The following is a 16,022-nucleotide window of genomic DNA, read 5'->3' as shown; positions in this document are numbered from 1 at the left end:
TGGCCTCAGGGCACGTTTAGGTAGGATATCAGGAAAATTTCTCTCCCAGGGCAGTGGTGGACTCCTTATTCCAGGAGGGATTTAAATTGACGTGGATGTGGCACTGGGGGACCTGGATCAGTGCTGGGTTAACATTGGATTCCATGATCTTAGAGGGCTTTCCCAACTTCAGTGATCCCTTTATTCCATGACGCTATTACTCTTTGATTCCACGATTTTGTGATTCCATGATTCTATGATTCCATGACCTGGGCTGAGCTGCTGCCAGGAATAAGATTCCCTGGATCCCTCCCATTCAAAAAAAAACCCTCCAAACCCAGCAAGGGATTAAAAAAAAAAAAAAAAAAAAAAAAAAAAAAAGATGGAATTTCCTCCCATTTTTACTTCTTGCACCCTCAGTTCCAGCACAGACTGCGAAACGGGGTGGAATTCCCGGTGGGTTTGGATGTGGGGCCAGGCCGGGCTGGCCCTCACCTCTCCAAACGCGGAATGCTGGGATGCGGTGCCGCAGGGAAAGGGCTCTAGCGGGAAGGATCCGGGGGCCCTGCGGCGCTGGGAAGGCGGGAATGCGCGGCAGGAATGCGGGATGAGGGATGCGTTGCCAAGGCAACCATTCCTTCTCCATCTCCTGCCTCTCCCCAGAGCCGCGGGGGGATGCGAGGGCGGGGTGCGGGATTTGGGATGCGGGATTCGGGATTCGGGATTTGGGATACGGGGGGGGGGGGGATCGGGCTGCGGATCCCGCCCTCCGCAGCGCCGGGAAGGAGCCGCTGGAGCGGGAATGCTCCGGCCGGGAGCCGCAGGACAGCGCATCCCGGCGGGAGAAGGGCGGAGGGCGCTGCGCTGTTTTCCAGAGGAAATCCTGGAACAGAAAGTTGCGCCGCGTTTATTTTTTCACGGAAAGCCAATGCCTGCGGCATAGGGATGCGGGAGAGGGGGAAGATCCTGCGGGTCCATCCCTGCTTTGTCTTTCGCTTTAAAAGGTCCGGATCTTCCCGGTCATCTGATCCAGGTCAAGTAGGACTTTCCGTTGGCGACGGATCCCACCGGAGCATCTTCCCACAGCGGCTTCTTCCCCCCGGCAGGAAGTAGCAGGGCTCCTTCAATCCCTGGAATACTGAAAGGTAAAATATTCTCGGCTGGCTTTCTCCTTGGCAGGGTGAATGAAATCCTCGAGATTTGCAGGGGCTCCTTAAGGTGGATGGCGTTGATTCCCAGGCAGGGTTGGAATTGATTCCCAGGCCGAGCCGGGATTGATTCCTAGGCCAGGTTGGGATGGATTCCTAGGCCAGGTTGAGGTTGGTTGCCAGACCTGGTTGGGATGGATTCCTGGACCAGGTTGAGGTTGGTTGCCAGGCCTGGTTGGGATGGATTCCTGGACCAGGTTGGGATTCCCAGGCCATCCCACCTGGTTTGAGGAGCGCCATGGAGGGTTAACTCCCACCCCACCCCACCCCACAGCCTCTGAGATCCCAAAAAACTAGGATGCTCCGGCCTGAGGAATGACGTGGAGGTGTCCAGGCAGGGAGAGGGTTGATGGAGGGAGTCAGGGGGTGGTGGATGGAGGTTCCCACTCCAAGGGGAATGTGGCCACTGGGATTTCTGTGCCCCACAGCCCTCACCCCTGTGCCCTGCCCGCAGGCTGACCCCATCACCGCTCTGCTGTCCATGGATCACCTCCCGCCATGAGCACGGACGGCGAGCAGCTCCTGGCAGCCGGGATCCCCCTCTGGAGCATCTCCAGCTGGGCCGGCTCTGAGCCGCCCCCCAACAGCAGCACGGCCGTGGCGGCGCTGGGAGATGCCAGGGGGCCCCCGGAGCGCGGCGGGAGCGCGGCGGAGATCGCGGGCATGGTGGTGCTGCAGTGCATCTACGGCCTGGTGTGCCTGCTGGGGCTGCTGGGCAACGCGCTCGTCATCTTCGTCATCCTGCGCTACGCCAAGATGAAGACGGCCACCAACATCTACCTGCTTAACCTGGCCATCGCCGACGAGCTCTTCATGCTCAGCGTGCCCTTCGTGGCCACGGCGGCGGCGCTGCGGCGCTGGCCCTTCGGCCGGGCGCTCTGCCGGACCGTGCTGGGCGTGGACGGCCTCAACATGTTCAGCAGCGTCTTCTGCCTCACCGTGCTCAGCCTGGACCGCTACATCGCCGTGGTGCACCCGCTGCGCGCCGCCTCCTACCGCCGCCCGCGCGTCGCCAAGCTGGTCAACGGCGGCGTGTGGCTGCTGGCGCTGCTGGTGGCCTCGCCCATCCCGGTGTTCGCCGGCACGGCCGTCACCCGCGACGGCCGCGCCGTGGCCTGCGACCTTCTGTGGCCCAGCCCGGCGTGGGCGGCCGCCTTCGTGGTGTACAGCAGCGCGCTGGGCTTCGTGCTGCCCGTGGTGGCCATGGCGCTGTGCTACCTGCTGCTGGCCGGCAAGATGCGCGTGGTGGCGCAGGGCGTGGGCTGGCAGCAGCGGCGGCGCTCCGAGGGCAAGCTGACGCGCCTGGTGGTCACCGTGGTGGCCATGTTCGTGGTGTGCTGGCTGCCCTTCTACGTGGTGCAGCTGCTGGAGCTGCTGCTGCCCGGCCGCCTGGACGCCAGCGCGCACAACGCCTCGCTGCTGCTCAGCTACTCCAACAGCTGCGCCAACCCCATCCTCTATGGATTGCTCTCCGAGAATTTCCGCAACTCCTTCCACGGCGTGCTGCGCCGCTGCCGCGACGCCGGCCTGTGCTGCTGCCGCGCCGCCGACGCCGACGGCGGGGACAGCGAGGACGAGGAGGAGCCGCTGGATTACTGCGCCGCGCCCCGCGGGGACGCCAAGGGCTGCGTGTGCCCCCCGCTGCCCTGCCAGCAGGACCCCCTGCGCCCCCAGCCCTGCTGCGCGCCCGGGGCCCTGCTCCCCAAAACCACCCCCTTCTAGGGGACCCCAAAAATCCGGGGTGAAAGGGGATGTTGGATGGAGAGGGCCCGCGATGCCGGGTCCGATTGGCGGGTGCGCCGCTCTCCGAAATAAAAAGCCATAAGACTGGCCTGGGATGGAGCAAATTCCATGGATTGAGTGGTTATTGCCGTTGATTGAGTGGTTATTGTCATTGATTGATTGGCATTATTCCGGCATCCAGGAGCCTTCCCCGGGGATGGGGAGGATCCCAAGATGTTAATCGGGAGCACATGGCCCTCCTGACTGATAAATGATAAATTCCCATTTCTTCCCAAGAGACAGGGAGACAGCGGGAAAAATCCCGAAGCCCGTCAGCTCTGCTGCATCTGCAGCAGAATGATATCCCATCATACACATCTCCCTACCCAAAATTCCCAGGATTTTAGCACACCCAGGACCAAATTTCCACCAAAAAACCCAAAAAACCAGGAGAACCAGATTTTGGTGAGCTTGGAACCCCAGGGTGAGGAGCAGCACATGGAGGTCCCATGGAGCGAGCCACTTCCAGCTTATTTGGGGTTTAACTTTGTCAATGGAATGGGATTGGTGTTGTCCATTATTCATGGCTCATTCCTTCCATTTTAATCGCACTGGGGAAGTAACCAGCTGGGAACATTTTCATCCCTGAATGCTCCTGGGTTTTCCTGGATTTCTGGAGGAATTTTTGGGAAGGGGAGAAAGAACAGGCCCTGAGCAGTTCCTGTAAACCAGACTGGCAAAACTTTATTGGTGTCCACACAGGATCTCCATGAAAAAATTCCATCAGACAGGGTAAAATTCCAATAAATAAATAAGGATTTACAAATGGGCCCGGGGGGAGCAGGCCGGGGTGGGGGAGAGGATAAAACAGGGTGTGCTGGGAATATCAGGACTCCGACGCATCACCGTAAGGAAGGAATTTGTGATAAGATAAAACTCCGAAGTGGGAATTGGAGATTAGAGAGGAGGAGGAGATTTTGGGGGTGTGGTGGCAAAACCTGGGATCCACCCAGGAATGAGCAGGGGTTTGAGCTGGATAACAAGGAAAGATCCATGGGAAGCACATCCTGCACATGGGATGATGCCTCAGCAAAGTCTTTCCACTCTCAAACCTTATCCTTTCTTTCCCTTCCTTTTCCTTGGCTATTTTCCCAAGTGACACCTATTTTGATATCTCTTTCTGGATAATTATGGATAATCACAACAGCTCCCTCCCTCCCACTGCAGCCAAACTGTCCTAAAATAAACCTGGCACATCCACAGGCTTACAGCCCTCACTCCATGTGGTTGCACTTTAATCCATCCCCAGGGATCCAGGGACAGGACCCTCAGTTATGCAGCCTTCAGGATAACGACCTTTTAGGAAAACCACAATTCCTACAAACGCCTCATTTTGATTTTCCTGGGAATGTGCAGAGGAGGTTTAGCATTCCAGGGGGGATGCTGATTGCTGGGAAGTTCATAGGGTGGGAAGGGGGAATGTGGGGAAACAGAACGCCCCTGTTCTGATCCCAGGCTTCCAAAACTTCTCTGGGATAATATTTCACTGGCATAAAGCTGCCAGCGGCCGCTCGGACAGCAGCCGGAGCAGGACCCCCTTTGGCTCCCCAGGGAAGGATGGAGCTGGAAAACCAGATTGTTCTCAGAATTCTCCCCCCAGGCCGTGGCCGCTGGAATCCCACCCCTGGGAATGTTTTGCCTTGGGCTAGAGTCAGCCCTGCACGGGAACAGAGAAAATCCCTGTGGGTAGGAGGGGTCAAGTCCAAATCCAAAATCCAGCAATCAAATTTAAGGCAACACCAGCGGAAAGTCGTGGAAGGACCTGGATGTGGCTCTGCAGCACCGCAAACCTTTCCTACAAAATTCACCCCAGCAGCCTTCGTGTCCCGGTTTAACCTCCACATCCTGCAAAAACTAAGGAGAGGAAATGGGAATCAGGAATTTCAGTCCCACCTTGGTGACACCGAGCCGGGTCCCTGCTGTCACCAGTGGCTTAAGGTGACAAGTGCTTCCCACAACATCTTTGCTCCTCCTTCCCTCAGCTCAAAACAAACCAACCCCATCCCAAAGAAAAGCAGGAGCCTCCCGGCTCGGGAACACCATCCAGCCCAGGGGAGGGGGGTTTGGGTGGAGGTGTTCTTCCAAAGTCCCCGCCTTGGTCACACCGTGCTCCCATCCCACGGATTTAGAGTCACTTGCACATGGAGCAATCCCTCCTGGACTTTTTCTTGCGGTTTTCCCGACCGCCGGCTCGGGAAAAGGAAAGCTGAATGCCGAGGAAGTGGGAACAAGGAGCGGGAGCGGAGCAGCCTCGGGGTGTTCTGCTGTCCCCGCTCTCCTGAGCCGGTGTTCCAAGAGCCGGCTGGGAAGCAGCGGGTATTTCTGGGAGTGATGCGATCCCAGCTTTTCCCGAATTATCGCTCAAAAATTCCAGCCGGGGCGCGACAGGGCGGCGGGGGGGGAGAGGGTAGCGGCGGATAAATGTCACCCAGTTCGGCCTCCCAGTGTCCAGTGTCTGTCTGTCCTACCCGCTGTCCCTACGGCTTCTGTGCGGAGGGGACGGGCTGGAGCCCCAGCTCCTTCTCCTGGGGGCCGCTGTACTTGTAATCCATGGAGCCGTGGGAGCGGCAGCGCTTCCTGGCCAGGTGGAATCCCAGCGCCGCCAGGGCCAGGACGCTCAGCAGGGCCCCGCCGGCGATGCCCACCACCACGCCGGGGTGCAGCGGCTCCGCTTGCGGCGGGGGCCGGCTGGGCACGGGCGTGCCCGGCTCCAGCTCCACATCCCCCGAGGACGTCTCCTCGCCGTCCCCGTCCAGGATGCGGATGCAGTCGATGCCTTGGAGGAAGTAGCCGTGGGGACAGTGGCACTGGAAGCTCCCGGGGGTGTTGGTGCAGTTGAACTGGCAGTGACCGCTGTCGCACTCATCCACGTCCATGCACAGGTTTTCGTCTTCGTCCAGCAGGAAGCCCGGGGGACACTCGCAGTCCCCGCCGTCGTCGCCGCACAGGGCCGGGCACTCGGTGGTGTTGCAGTACGGGAGGCAGCGGGAGGGATTCTGAGGGTCCACGGCGTATCCGGGGTGGCAGCCGCAGCGGTCGCCGTCGGGCCGCTCCTCGCAGCGCTGCTGGCACGCCAGGTCCCAGCAGGGCGGCTGGCGCTGGCAGTGCCCGTCCTCCATCCTGTAGCCTCTGTGGCACCGGCACTCGAAGCCGCCCTTGGTGTTCACGCACTGCTGCTCGCACGGCCCGGGCTCGCTGGCGCAGTCGTCGATGTCCTCGCAGCTGACGCCGTCGGCCGCCAGCCGGTACCCGACGGAGCACATGCACACGAAGGAGCCCTCGGCCACCACGCAGTGATGCTGGCACTGCGCTCCCTCGCACGGCGAGCGGCACCCGCGCCCGTCCGGGGCCAGCACGGCGCCCTCGGGGCAGGAGCAGCGCGGCCGCCCGCGCTCCTCCGCGCACCTCCCCGCGCAGCCGCCGCCGCCCAGCTCGCACGTCCACGCTCCCGGCGTGTCGCGGCCCCAGCGCGGCTCCGCGCCGTCCCCGTCGTCGCAGCGCAGCCGCAGCCCGAGGTCAGCGATGATGGCCACGCTGCCCGGAGGCAGCGCCAGGAAGTCGGCTCCGCGGGCGCCGAAAGGGGTGCTGTAGGTGACGGGAGCACCGGGCTGGGTGGCCAGGCGGGGACAGCTGCCTCCGTAGCTGTACTGGCAGAGGAAGCCGTCGGCCGGCTCCTCGCAGCGCCGCTCCTCCCAGCGCAGCTCCCGGGACACGGTCACGCAGCGCTCGCCGCAGCGCTTCCCCGACGGAGCCCAGTTGGTGTAATCGGTTTTGTGGTCGCCGGTGACCCAGCTGAAGCCGCGGAGCAGCCGGCTGGGGTCGGTGCAGGGCAAGGAGGGCGACAGCGACAGCCCGAGCCAGAGCCGCCCCTCGCGGTTCCGGAGCAGCAGCGCGATCACCTCCTCGGCCACGGTGGAGCGCACGGTCATGAGGTGCCCCCCGCCCCGCTGGCAGCCCTCGCTGGCGCCGGAGAAGGAGCGGGAGGCCCAGAACACGGCGAAACACTCGTGCTCCAGGCACTGCGCGCCCGAGGGGTACACGTTCCGCGGCTGTGCCCGCGCCGCCGTCCCCAGCAGCAGCAGCAGCAGCAGCGGCAGCGGCAGCAGCGGCCGCATGTCCCGCGGAGGGGGCGGCCGGCGGCGCCCCGAGCTGAGCATGGCCCGCTCCGCCCGGCCGCCCCCTTTATAGCGGCCCCGGCGGGGGAAGGAAGCGCCCGCGGGGCCGGCAGGGAGCGCGGCGGTGAATCCCGGCCGGGCGCTGCCCCCGCCCCCGCCCCGCCGCCCCGGGCCCCCGCCCGCATCCTCCCGGCGGCTCCGCCCCGGCGGGGCCCGCCCGGCTGCGCGGGGGGAGCGGCGGCAGCGCCCGGGGCGTCCCGCGGGACGCGGGGGAAACGGGGTGAGCCGCGGGAAAAGCGCGAAACGGCAGCGGGGTTTCGGGGTGGGAGCAGCGCCGCTGGGAATTGTCACCCCGCTGGGATCTTCACCCCGCTGGGAATTGTCACCCCGCTGGGATCTTCACCCCGCTGGGATCTTCATCCCGCAGATCAAACCCTGTGTCCAGCTCTGCATCCAGCACAGCGCATCTCTGCGTCCAGACATGGGAATGGAGCCGGGAAGGGGTCGGAGCACCAGGAGGGAGCTGGGAAAGGGGCTCAGCCTGGGGAAAAGGAGGCTCCAGGGGGAAATTTTCCCTCTCGGGAATCCCTGACAGGAGGGTGGAGTCAGGTGGAATCGGGATATGCTCCTGGGGAATAATGAATGGGATGAAGGGGAACGGTTTAGGTTTGATTAAGGAAAACTTCTTCAATAAAAAACTAACATATAATTATGTATTTCCATCTATAATGATATATAATTTATATAGTTCCAGTAGTTGGTATTATTATTATTATTATTAAGCATTATTATGACTTTTCTCCCTATCTCCCCTACTCCCCACAGACACCTCTGAATGGATATCCCATTCCATCAGTTTATCCTTTGGGGATCCCTCTGTGCTGCCGTAACAGAGCCAGGAGCAACCTAAAAATGCAGCCCAAATGTCCCAAGCTTCTCCACTCCAGAAAAAGGGGATTTGAGGCTGTTTTTTCACGGAATTCCAACAGCCCCGGGCACTGCAATTGGCCTTTGGGATGAGCAACAAATCCCAATTTCCTCGGATCACGGCATGGAGGTTTCTTTATTAAATTCTAGTGAACTTTATTGAACTTTCTTTGTCCTTTCTTGAACCCTTGGGGTTTGTTTTGTCCTCTCACAACCTTGGGTGCTTCCCGTAAATCCCGTGAAGCTGTGGGGAAAAGGGAAGTTGGAAGTTGGGACTAGTAGTAGTAGTAGTAGTAGTAGTAGTAGTACTAGTAGTAGTAATAATAATAATAATAATAATAATAATAATATAAACAACTCTTTAATCCCATTGGACCTTTCGGATCTGCCCCAAATATTGAAAAGAAATGTCCATGGAATTTAATTCCAGCAGCAGGGATGAACCTCAAGGAGAAAGTGTCCATGGAGGAGCTTGGAACAAAGAATTTATCCAAGCAGGATCATTCCCAGAAATCTCCTGGGAGCTGGATAACTCTGACCTTATCTGGCTTTAGGAACACCTGTTGTTCCCACAATTTTCACTTCACTATTTCCAATTCTTCTTCCATTTCTCCTTTTACTTCTGCTTCTGTTTTCTGGAGAAAACCACCAAGAGAAGGGAGAAAACATCCTGGCAAACCACAGGAAAAGAAGGAAAACAGAACGCGGTGGAGATGAAAAAAAAAACACCCCAAAACAATAAATTTCTGCTCCTGCTGTTATTTTTTTTTTCAGTAACTGCAAACCCAGATAAAAAATTCCTTGTCAAGGTTTTTTTTTCAGGAAAAAACAGAGCCTTCCCAAACAATGATCCCACTTTGCTGGCCTTGCCCGACTGACAACGTTTGTCCCCAAAAGATAATCGGGATGGGGTGGGAGGAATGGGATTAATCACGCTTTCATAATTCCCTTTTATCCCAGTGCTCTGCAGGCTGAGTCAGGGTGCCAGCACTGCCCTGCCTGCTGACAGGCTGCCTTTCCTCTTCCCCAATCCCATTAATCATGTTTTCCCTGCCTTTGCCTTTGGCTCTGACTCATCCCGGCTGTCCCTGTCACTCTGCTCGGAGCGGGCACTCGGAATGCTTGTCCTGACCCCCGAATCCGGGAGTTTGTGTCAACAGGGGGGGGAATTTTTGGCTTCTCTGCAGGGTTTTGGGATGAGGTTGCTCTGTTGGAATGCTGGCAGTTGTCCACGAAGGAATGGAAAGCAACGGAATGTAAAATAATGTGAAATATCATGGGATAACAGGATCTAAAAGGGGTCTATCCTATTAGTTGATCCTGAAAAGTCCCTCACGCAGAGAGGTGCTGAAATCAAAGGGATTGCTCATGGATTTGGGATGTTGGTCACGGGATTAGGGCCTTGGTCATGGGATTGGAACCTTGGTTGTGGGACTGGGACCTTGGCCATGGAATTAGGACCATGGCCATGGGATTAGGGCCTTGGTCATGGGACTGGAACCTTGGCTGTATAACCGGGACCTTGGCCATGGACTCAGGACCTTGGTTGTGGGATTGGGACCTTGGCCATGGAATCAGGACCTTGGTTGTGGGATTGAGACCTTGGCCATGGACTCAGGACCTTGGTTGTGGGATTGGGACCTTGGCCATGGAATCAGGACCTTGGTTGTGGGATTGGGACCTTGGCCATGGACTCAGGACCTTGGTTGTGGGACTGAGAACATGGTCATGGGATTGGGGCCTTGCTCACAGTTTTAGGAACTCGGTCATGGTCTTACGACCTTGCCCATGCGTTGAGGTCCTTCCTCGTGGACTTTCCTCTTGGTTTTAGGAACTTGGTCATGGGATTAGGATCTTGCTCATGGACTTGGGCCCTTCCTCCTGAGTTTACGGCCTTGCTTGTGGGTTTGGGACCCTGTTCATGGATTTAGGGTTTTCTTGTGGCTTTGGGGCCTTTTTTATGGGTTTAGGACTTTCCTCATGGATTTAGGACCTACCTTGTGGTTTTGGGATCCAACACAGCCCATCCCAATGCTCCCACCCCATGGCATCAGCAGGGATGATGGGAATGGCCCCTGGCCAGGAGCACCAATCCTGGGAAAGGCTGAGATCATGGAATAAGCCCTAGGAAAGGATTTGGGATCACCACCCACCCACCGTGGGGAGCACAAAGATTAGGAGTACCAGACCATGGATTTTTAGCAATATCTTTATTAAAACCCACTGCAAACACATTTTTATACAGGTTTTCTTGGAATTTCATCCAGAGAGAGGTGTTGGGATAACTTTATCCTGTAAATCCAAGAGTTTAATTCTGAGAAAGTGAAACACTCATCCGCAACAAAACATTCCAAGGAGCAGGATGAACATCCCATCTCCTGGGGAAGACAGGGCACCAAATCATCCTGCTCCAACTTTGTGGGATTCACCAGTCCCTGGGCAACTCCCTAAGGAGGCCACGGATCAAGATGTGTCAGGAAAAATGAGAGACATGAGGTTGGATCCAGGTGGAATTGCACCAGGAGGGAGGATGCTACAATAGGAAATGTTCCATTAGGGAGAATCCAACCTAAACCTTGCCACAAATCCATGTCTTTCCCTAGATCCATCATCATTCCCCAATGGAATACACAGAGGTTGCAACAGAAATCAGGATTTTGATTTTTGGGGAATAAGCAACACACCTCAGGTTTTTCTCAGCTCTGATTCCACCCTCACCTTTTCTTTTCCTTTTTTATAGCCTTATATCCCATAAAAAACCCCAAGGCCGTCACTTCACACAGACACAAATCCAGCATAATTACATGGGATTTCCTTCATTGATCCAGCTATTTCCATGCTCTGCTCCCTTGGGATTTGGGAATTTTCAGCAGGATTTCCAAGAATCCTGCTGCTGCATTCCCTCCCTTTCTCCCAACCCAGGCAGCACAAGGAAAACATTCCTATCAGCTCCATTTTCCTGTTTGCAGCTCACAATGGAGCCCCAAGACAAGAAAAAAGCAGGAAAGGGTTTTGCTCAGCACAGGGAATGACAGGATGCAGCTCCCTGCCCACCACAAACTCCTTTGTGTTCTATTCCCATTCCTGGAGCAATTCAGCTCCAGGGACAAAATAACTCCAGCAGAAACTTCAGGAACCTGCTGGACCCTTCAAATCCCGTGGCTGATCTTTTCCAGCCCTTCACTGCATGGATAAACCATGGAGGGAGGGAGGTGCTGCTGGGTGTGCCCCTCAGGATTTTGGGCAGAATTCCCGCTGGAAAAGGCTCAAGGAGTTTTGGGAAGTACCTGGGGAGCAACCTGGCCCAGAGAGTTTTTTTGAAGTTACGAGTTTTACACAGAATAAACAGCAAATATTCCAATTCCAGCATGTTCCTTACACAGGGAGAGAGGGAAAACATGCTCAGCCTGGAGCCGGGAAGGATCCTTCCCAAAACAAATGATCCAACAGGAAAAGCCCAGACTCTCATGTGGCTGATGGGAAGGAGAGCATTGTTTTCTCGGTTTAGAAGTGGATTTAGGCAGGATACTCAGGAAATGAGGAGGTGGTTACTCCAAACACAGCTTTTCCTACCTTTATGCCATTCCTTGGCTCCGTGATGAGCAGTTTTCCCTGGTTTCAGGCGACAGATTTTTAATAAAACCCCAAAAATAACCCTTAAACCCCACCCTGGTTGTGCCTGCAGGGGCCTGCTCAAGCTCTGCTGAGGCACATCCCAATTTCAAACCCTTCTCCATCCCAACTTCAAACCCTTTCCCATCCCAATTTCAAACCCTTTCCCATCCCAATTTCAAACCCTTTCCCATCCCAGCTTCAAACCCTTTTCCATCCCAATTTCAAATCCTTTCCCATCCCAACTTCAAACCCTTTTCCAGAAGAACGAGGCAAATCCAGAGGGAGCAGTGCACAAGGGGCTGCAGGAGGATTCCAAGTGAGGAGTTTCCCTTTAGGAAAACGATCCAACTATTTCGAATTTGCCTTTTGGAGCAGAGCTGAGGAGACAAATTCCACCCCATTCCCTCTCCCCTCTCGTTAACCCTTGGAGCAGCAGGGCTGCAAATCCCACTGGAACAGCTCGAGGAGCTCACTTTGGGCACAAAGCATTCCCTCCCACCCTTCCACTGGGATTTTTAACCCTCTCCTACCTGCGCTCCCCGCGGCTCTCGGGCTGCTCGGGCACCCAGCAATAATTATCGGCCGCGTTTTTGGCCGGAGGCTTCTCCCTCCTGGCCGCCCTTTTCCGGCAAGCCACGAGCGCCAGGGCGAACGCCAGCAGGAGCAGGATGGCCACCAGGCTGCCCACGATGTAGTAGAGCAGCAGCCGCGGCCCGTCGGCGCTGTGCTCGTCCGAGCCGGCCCCCAGTCCCGCCGTGGGCATTCCCAGAGAACGCGGGATGCTCGTGGTCCATGGGATGCGCGTGGTGCGGGGGATGCCGGAGCTCTGTGGGATGCCGGAGCTCTGTGGGATGCCCGAGCTCTTTGGGATGCCGGAGCTCTTTGGGATGCTGCTGGAGCTCTGTGGGATGACAGTGGAGCTCTGTGGGATGCTGCTGGAGCTCTGTGGGATGCTGGAGCTCTCTGGGATACTGTTTGGGATCGCCTCTCCGGGGCTGCAGCCGTGGCCATCCGCGTCCCGGAGGGAGCCAGGCGGGCACAGGCACTCGTAGCCGCCGGGGAAGTTGCGGCAGGCGCCGGGACACGGATCCCGCAGGCATTCATCCACATCCAGGCAGGAATCTCCTCCCGGCTGCCGCTGGAAGCCGGGCCGGCAGGTGCAGCGGAAGGAGCCGGGAATGTTGATGCAGAGCTGCGGGCACGCGTGGGGCTGGGCACACTCGTCCACGTCGTGGCACTGTTGGCCAGCGGGCCCCGCGGGGCGGTAGCCGGGCCGGCAGAGGCACTGGAAGCCGCCGGGAATGTTGTGGCACTGGTGCTGGCACGGCCCGGACTCGCACTCATCCACATCCGAGCACCCGCGCCCGTCGGCCGCCAGGGCGTAGCCGGGCTCGCAGCCGCACTCGAAGCCGCCGGGCCGCGGGCGGCAGGAGCCCTGGCAGGGGTTGGGATGGCAGGAATCCTCGGCCAGGCAGGAGGCCATGTCGGCGGCCAGCACGTAGCCGGGGTGGCAGGCGCAGCGCGGGGGCTCGCCGGGCACGTCCAGGCAGCGCTGCTGGCAGCCCCCGTTGTGGTGCCCGCAGTCCACGGGGCACAGCGGACCCGGCGGGTGCCAGGCGAAGCCGCCCCCGGCCAGCGGCCCCTTGCAGACGGCGAAGGCCGCGGCCCGGCCGCTGTCGCACTGCACCTCGGCCAGCGTGCCGAAGGGAGCGGCGGCCAGGCGGGCGCTGCGCACCCCGAACGGCGTGGCGTAGGTGACCGTGCCTCGGCCGGCCAGCGGCAGGAGCCCGCACATTCCCTGGAAGCTGAACTTGCAGAGGAAAGCCGGCAGCGTGCTCCGGCAGGCCCGGTCGGCCCAGCCGGCGGGGCCGTGAGGGCCGGGCGGCCTCAGGGCCACACAGCGGGCGCTCACGCAGGTGACGGCCGGCTCGGATGCCCACTGCGAGAAGTTGCCCGGCTCCCCTCCGGCCACCCAGGAGAAGCCTCGCAGCGGCTCCTGCGGCCGCACGCAGTGGCCCCGGGGCAGGGCGAGCCCGAGCCAGGCCGGGCCGGCCCAGCCGGCGGTGGCCAGCAGCTCCCGCAGCCGCTCGGCCTCGCCCGCGCTGCCCGCCGGCGCCAGGTTGCCTCCGTTATCCTGGCAGCGCTCCTGGGCGCTTTTCCAGTTGCTCTCATCCCGGTGCAGGGTGTAGCAGGCGCTGTCGGCGCACAGCACCTCCGCGTCCTCCCCTCCGCAGCGCCAGGCCAGCAGCAGCAGCAGCAGCAGGAGCGGCCGGAGCGTGGCCATGCCGCCGGACAAGTGGACAAATGACCAGCGGAGTCACATCCCGCTGTCCCGCCGAGCTCTCCCGAAACACATCCTGTGCTCCAGGCTTTCCTATTTATCACCGGAGGCCGCGGCTTCCTGTAGCGTGCACCCCGTTGTGCTTCCCTGCTTCCCTTTGTAAGAAACACGTTGGCTCTCCTGTGAAAATTCACAAAGTTTAATAAAGGGCAACAGGAGACAAAGAAAAGCAAAGATTATGGCAAGGTGCATCCTGGCACTCAGCCAAGAGCACCCCCTCACCTTCGGGACACCCCTTAAACACCTTTCCATTACCTCGGTCCTTTGCATCTTCACAGACCCTGAGGCATATCCATAAGGAAGGCAGTTTACATATCCCGGGAGCTGTTTTGCACGGCCTCTCCTCGGGTCCGCTCCTCCAGAGCATGCGTGTCCCTCGGGTGTGGTTTGGGTTCCTCTTTATCGCTTCCAATTCGGGCCCTGGTCCGTAATTTTATCAAAGGGCAGATGCTGATAGTTGGCATATCAGCAGCAGGGTCCTCATGGCACGTTTGCTGGATGTTATCCCAACCAAACAGAATTCACTCATACCCACATCAGCTACCCCTACTGCTCTAAAATTTTGTTAATAGCAGAAATAAAAACAAAGTTATTTTAACATTACACACACAGCATTCACCCTAATATTTGCAAAAAGCCAACAGTACAATACGTATTTATAGCACCTTTCCCGCCAGCTCCTCGCTCCCATCCCGAAGTTTTGGGTATGACACGCTGCGTTCCTGCTTTTATGCTTTTATTTTTGTGGTGTTCCTGCTTTTTTTTATTTTTTTTTTTCCCCCCTCCAAGAATTTGATTTATTCCCTCCGGCAGCAGCTGAGTTTTCCAAGCCCTAATAGGGGCCGAGATTTTTTCAGGCATGTGTTGCTAAAAGGGGAAGGAAAACATCCCGGCTAAAAAGCCGTGGGATCTGTGGATAGCAGCCTCTAAAAAAGAGGGAATATTTGACGCGGCCTCTCCCGCGCATGCTCAAAGATTCCAGCACATTTTCCCCTTTCCTTAAATAGATGGAAGAGCCCTGAAATAGGAGCTGGGTCGTGGGAAGGTCCTGGGAATACCGGGATGGAGCCAAGCTCGGCCGAGCTCTGGTGCCATCCCGAGCCAGCACTGTCCTGGCATCCCATGGATGAGGATTCCTCATGGAATTTGAGGATTGGGCTGGAAAAGCTCATCCATGAGCAGGGCAGGGACAATCCCACTGGAATGGGCTGTCCCAGACTTTGATGCTGGGTTGCTCCCAGTTCCCTCCCTGCATTCCCAGGATTTCTCCTCAAGCGTCATTCTGGCAGCAGCAGATTCAGGATTTAACCCTGGGAGTCTGGGAAGTCATTTCCTGCTTGGCACAGCCATGGATCCACTGCTCATTCCAGGATTTCTCGGGTTAGATGGGTTTGGAATTTCTGAGGGAACGGCTGTCATCCAACAGAGAAATTAAAACCAGGAATCTGGTCCTTCACTTCCCTCCTAAATAAAAAAGCTGCCAAAAATCCCATTAAAACCCTGGATTATTCCCAGACCTGCTCATGCACAGCATTCCTGGGAAAGCCCTGACTGCTGGGATATCTTCTGGAATCTCCATCTGAGTGAAGATTCAGGGAGCCACAGCCAACACTCTCAAACCAGAGCATTGAGGAAAAACTTCCCAAAAAAATGGGAGGGAGAAACCCCACCTGCATGCTGTTTCTAATTGGATTTATCCAGAATTCCAGGAATTGGGGGAATTATTTTGGACTTGGAATGAGAGAGCTCAGCACAGGAGCAGTTCCCTGCTGCCAGCCCAGGACACGGCTCCGCTGTTGGAAAAACACCGATAATGGTTTGTCCACCCAGCTGATCCCACAATTTTCCAACCAACAACTTCTTCCAACAACCCAATCTGGCCTTTTTATCCAAGAAAATTTTCCTGGACAAAACCAGGGAATTTTTAACTAAAGCTTCTCTGGATATTCCCAAACTGGGGGAAATCCCAAAATATTTGAATATCATTTAAATATTAAAAGTCATTCCAGGATAATCAAGGAATTTATGGGAATGTTCTTTCTTAGGACATGCAGG

General features: G+C 57.4%; 3 protein-coding genes across 3 annotated transcripts; 1 reads left to right on the top strand and 2 right to left on the bottom strand.

Moving 5' to 3' along the window:
- Positions 1-756: 756 nt before the first annotated feature.
- On the top strand, positions 757-2,909 carry SSTR4 (somatostatin receptor 4). The gene is made up of 2 exons (XM_058802538.1): positions 757-1,124; positions 1,642-2,909. The coding sequence occupies exon 2, from the start codon at positions 1,686-1,688 to the stop codon at positions 2,907-2,909; it is 1,224 nt and encodes a 407-aa protein (XP_058658521.1). The 5' UTR covers positions 757-1,124; positions 1,642-1,685.
- Positions 2,910-3,631: 722 nt separating this feature from the next.
- On the bottom strand, positions 3,632-7,102 carry THBD (thrombomodulin). Its single transcript, XM_058801409.1, has one exon. It carries the CDS (start codon positions 7,082-7,084, stop codon positions 5,447-5,449), a length of 1,638 nt encoding a protein of 545 aa, XP_058657392.1. The 5' UTR covers positions 7,085-7,102; the 3' UTR covers positions 3,632-5,446.
- A 3,116-nt stretch (positions 7,103-10,218) lies between these two features.
- On the bottom strand, positions 10,219-14,342 carry CD93 (CD93 molecule). The gene is made up of 2 exons (XM_058801854.1): positions 14,223-14,342; positions 10,219-14,087 (listed from the first exon to the last, which is right to left on the bottom strand). The coding sequence occupies exon 2, from the start codon at positions 13,908-13,910 to the stop codon at positions 12,153-12,155; it is 1,758 nt and encodes a 585-aa protein (XP_058657837.1). The 5' UTR covers positions 13,911-14,087; positions 14,223-14,342; the 3' UTR covers positions 10,219-12,152.
- Between the last annotated feature and the right edge of the window lie 1,680 nt (positions 14,343-16,022).

Source organism: Ammospiza caudacuta, chromosome 3, assembly GCF_027887145.1.
Source record: "Ammospiza caudacuta isolate bAmmCau1 chromosome 3, bAmmCau1.pri, whole genome shotgun sequence".
NCBI lineage: Eukaryota > Metazoa > Chordata > Aves > Passeriformes > Passerellidae > Ammospiza > Ammospiza caudacuta.
The sequence above is the reverse complement of the archived record's forward strand: the minus strand, read 5'-3'. Positions and strand labels throughout refer to the sequence as shown.

Coding starts and splice junctions, on each gene's coding strand:
- SSTR4 (XM_058802538.1), top strand. CDS start 1,686: ATGAGCACGGACGGCGAGCAGCTCCTGGCAGCCGGGATCCCCCTCTGG.
- THBD (XM_058801409.1), bottom strand. CDS start 7,084: ATGCGGCCGCTGCTGCCGCTGCCGCTGCTGCTGCTGCTGCTGCTGGGG.
- CD93 (XM_058801854.1), bottom strand. CDS start 13,910: ATGGCCACGCTCCGGCCGCTCCTGCTGCTGCTGCTGCTGCTGGCCTGG.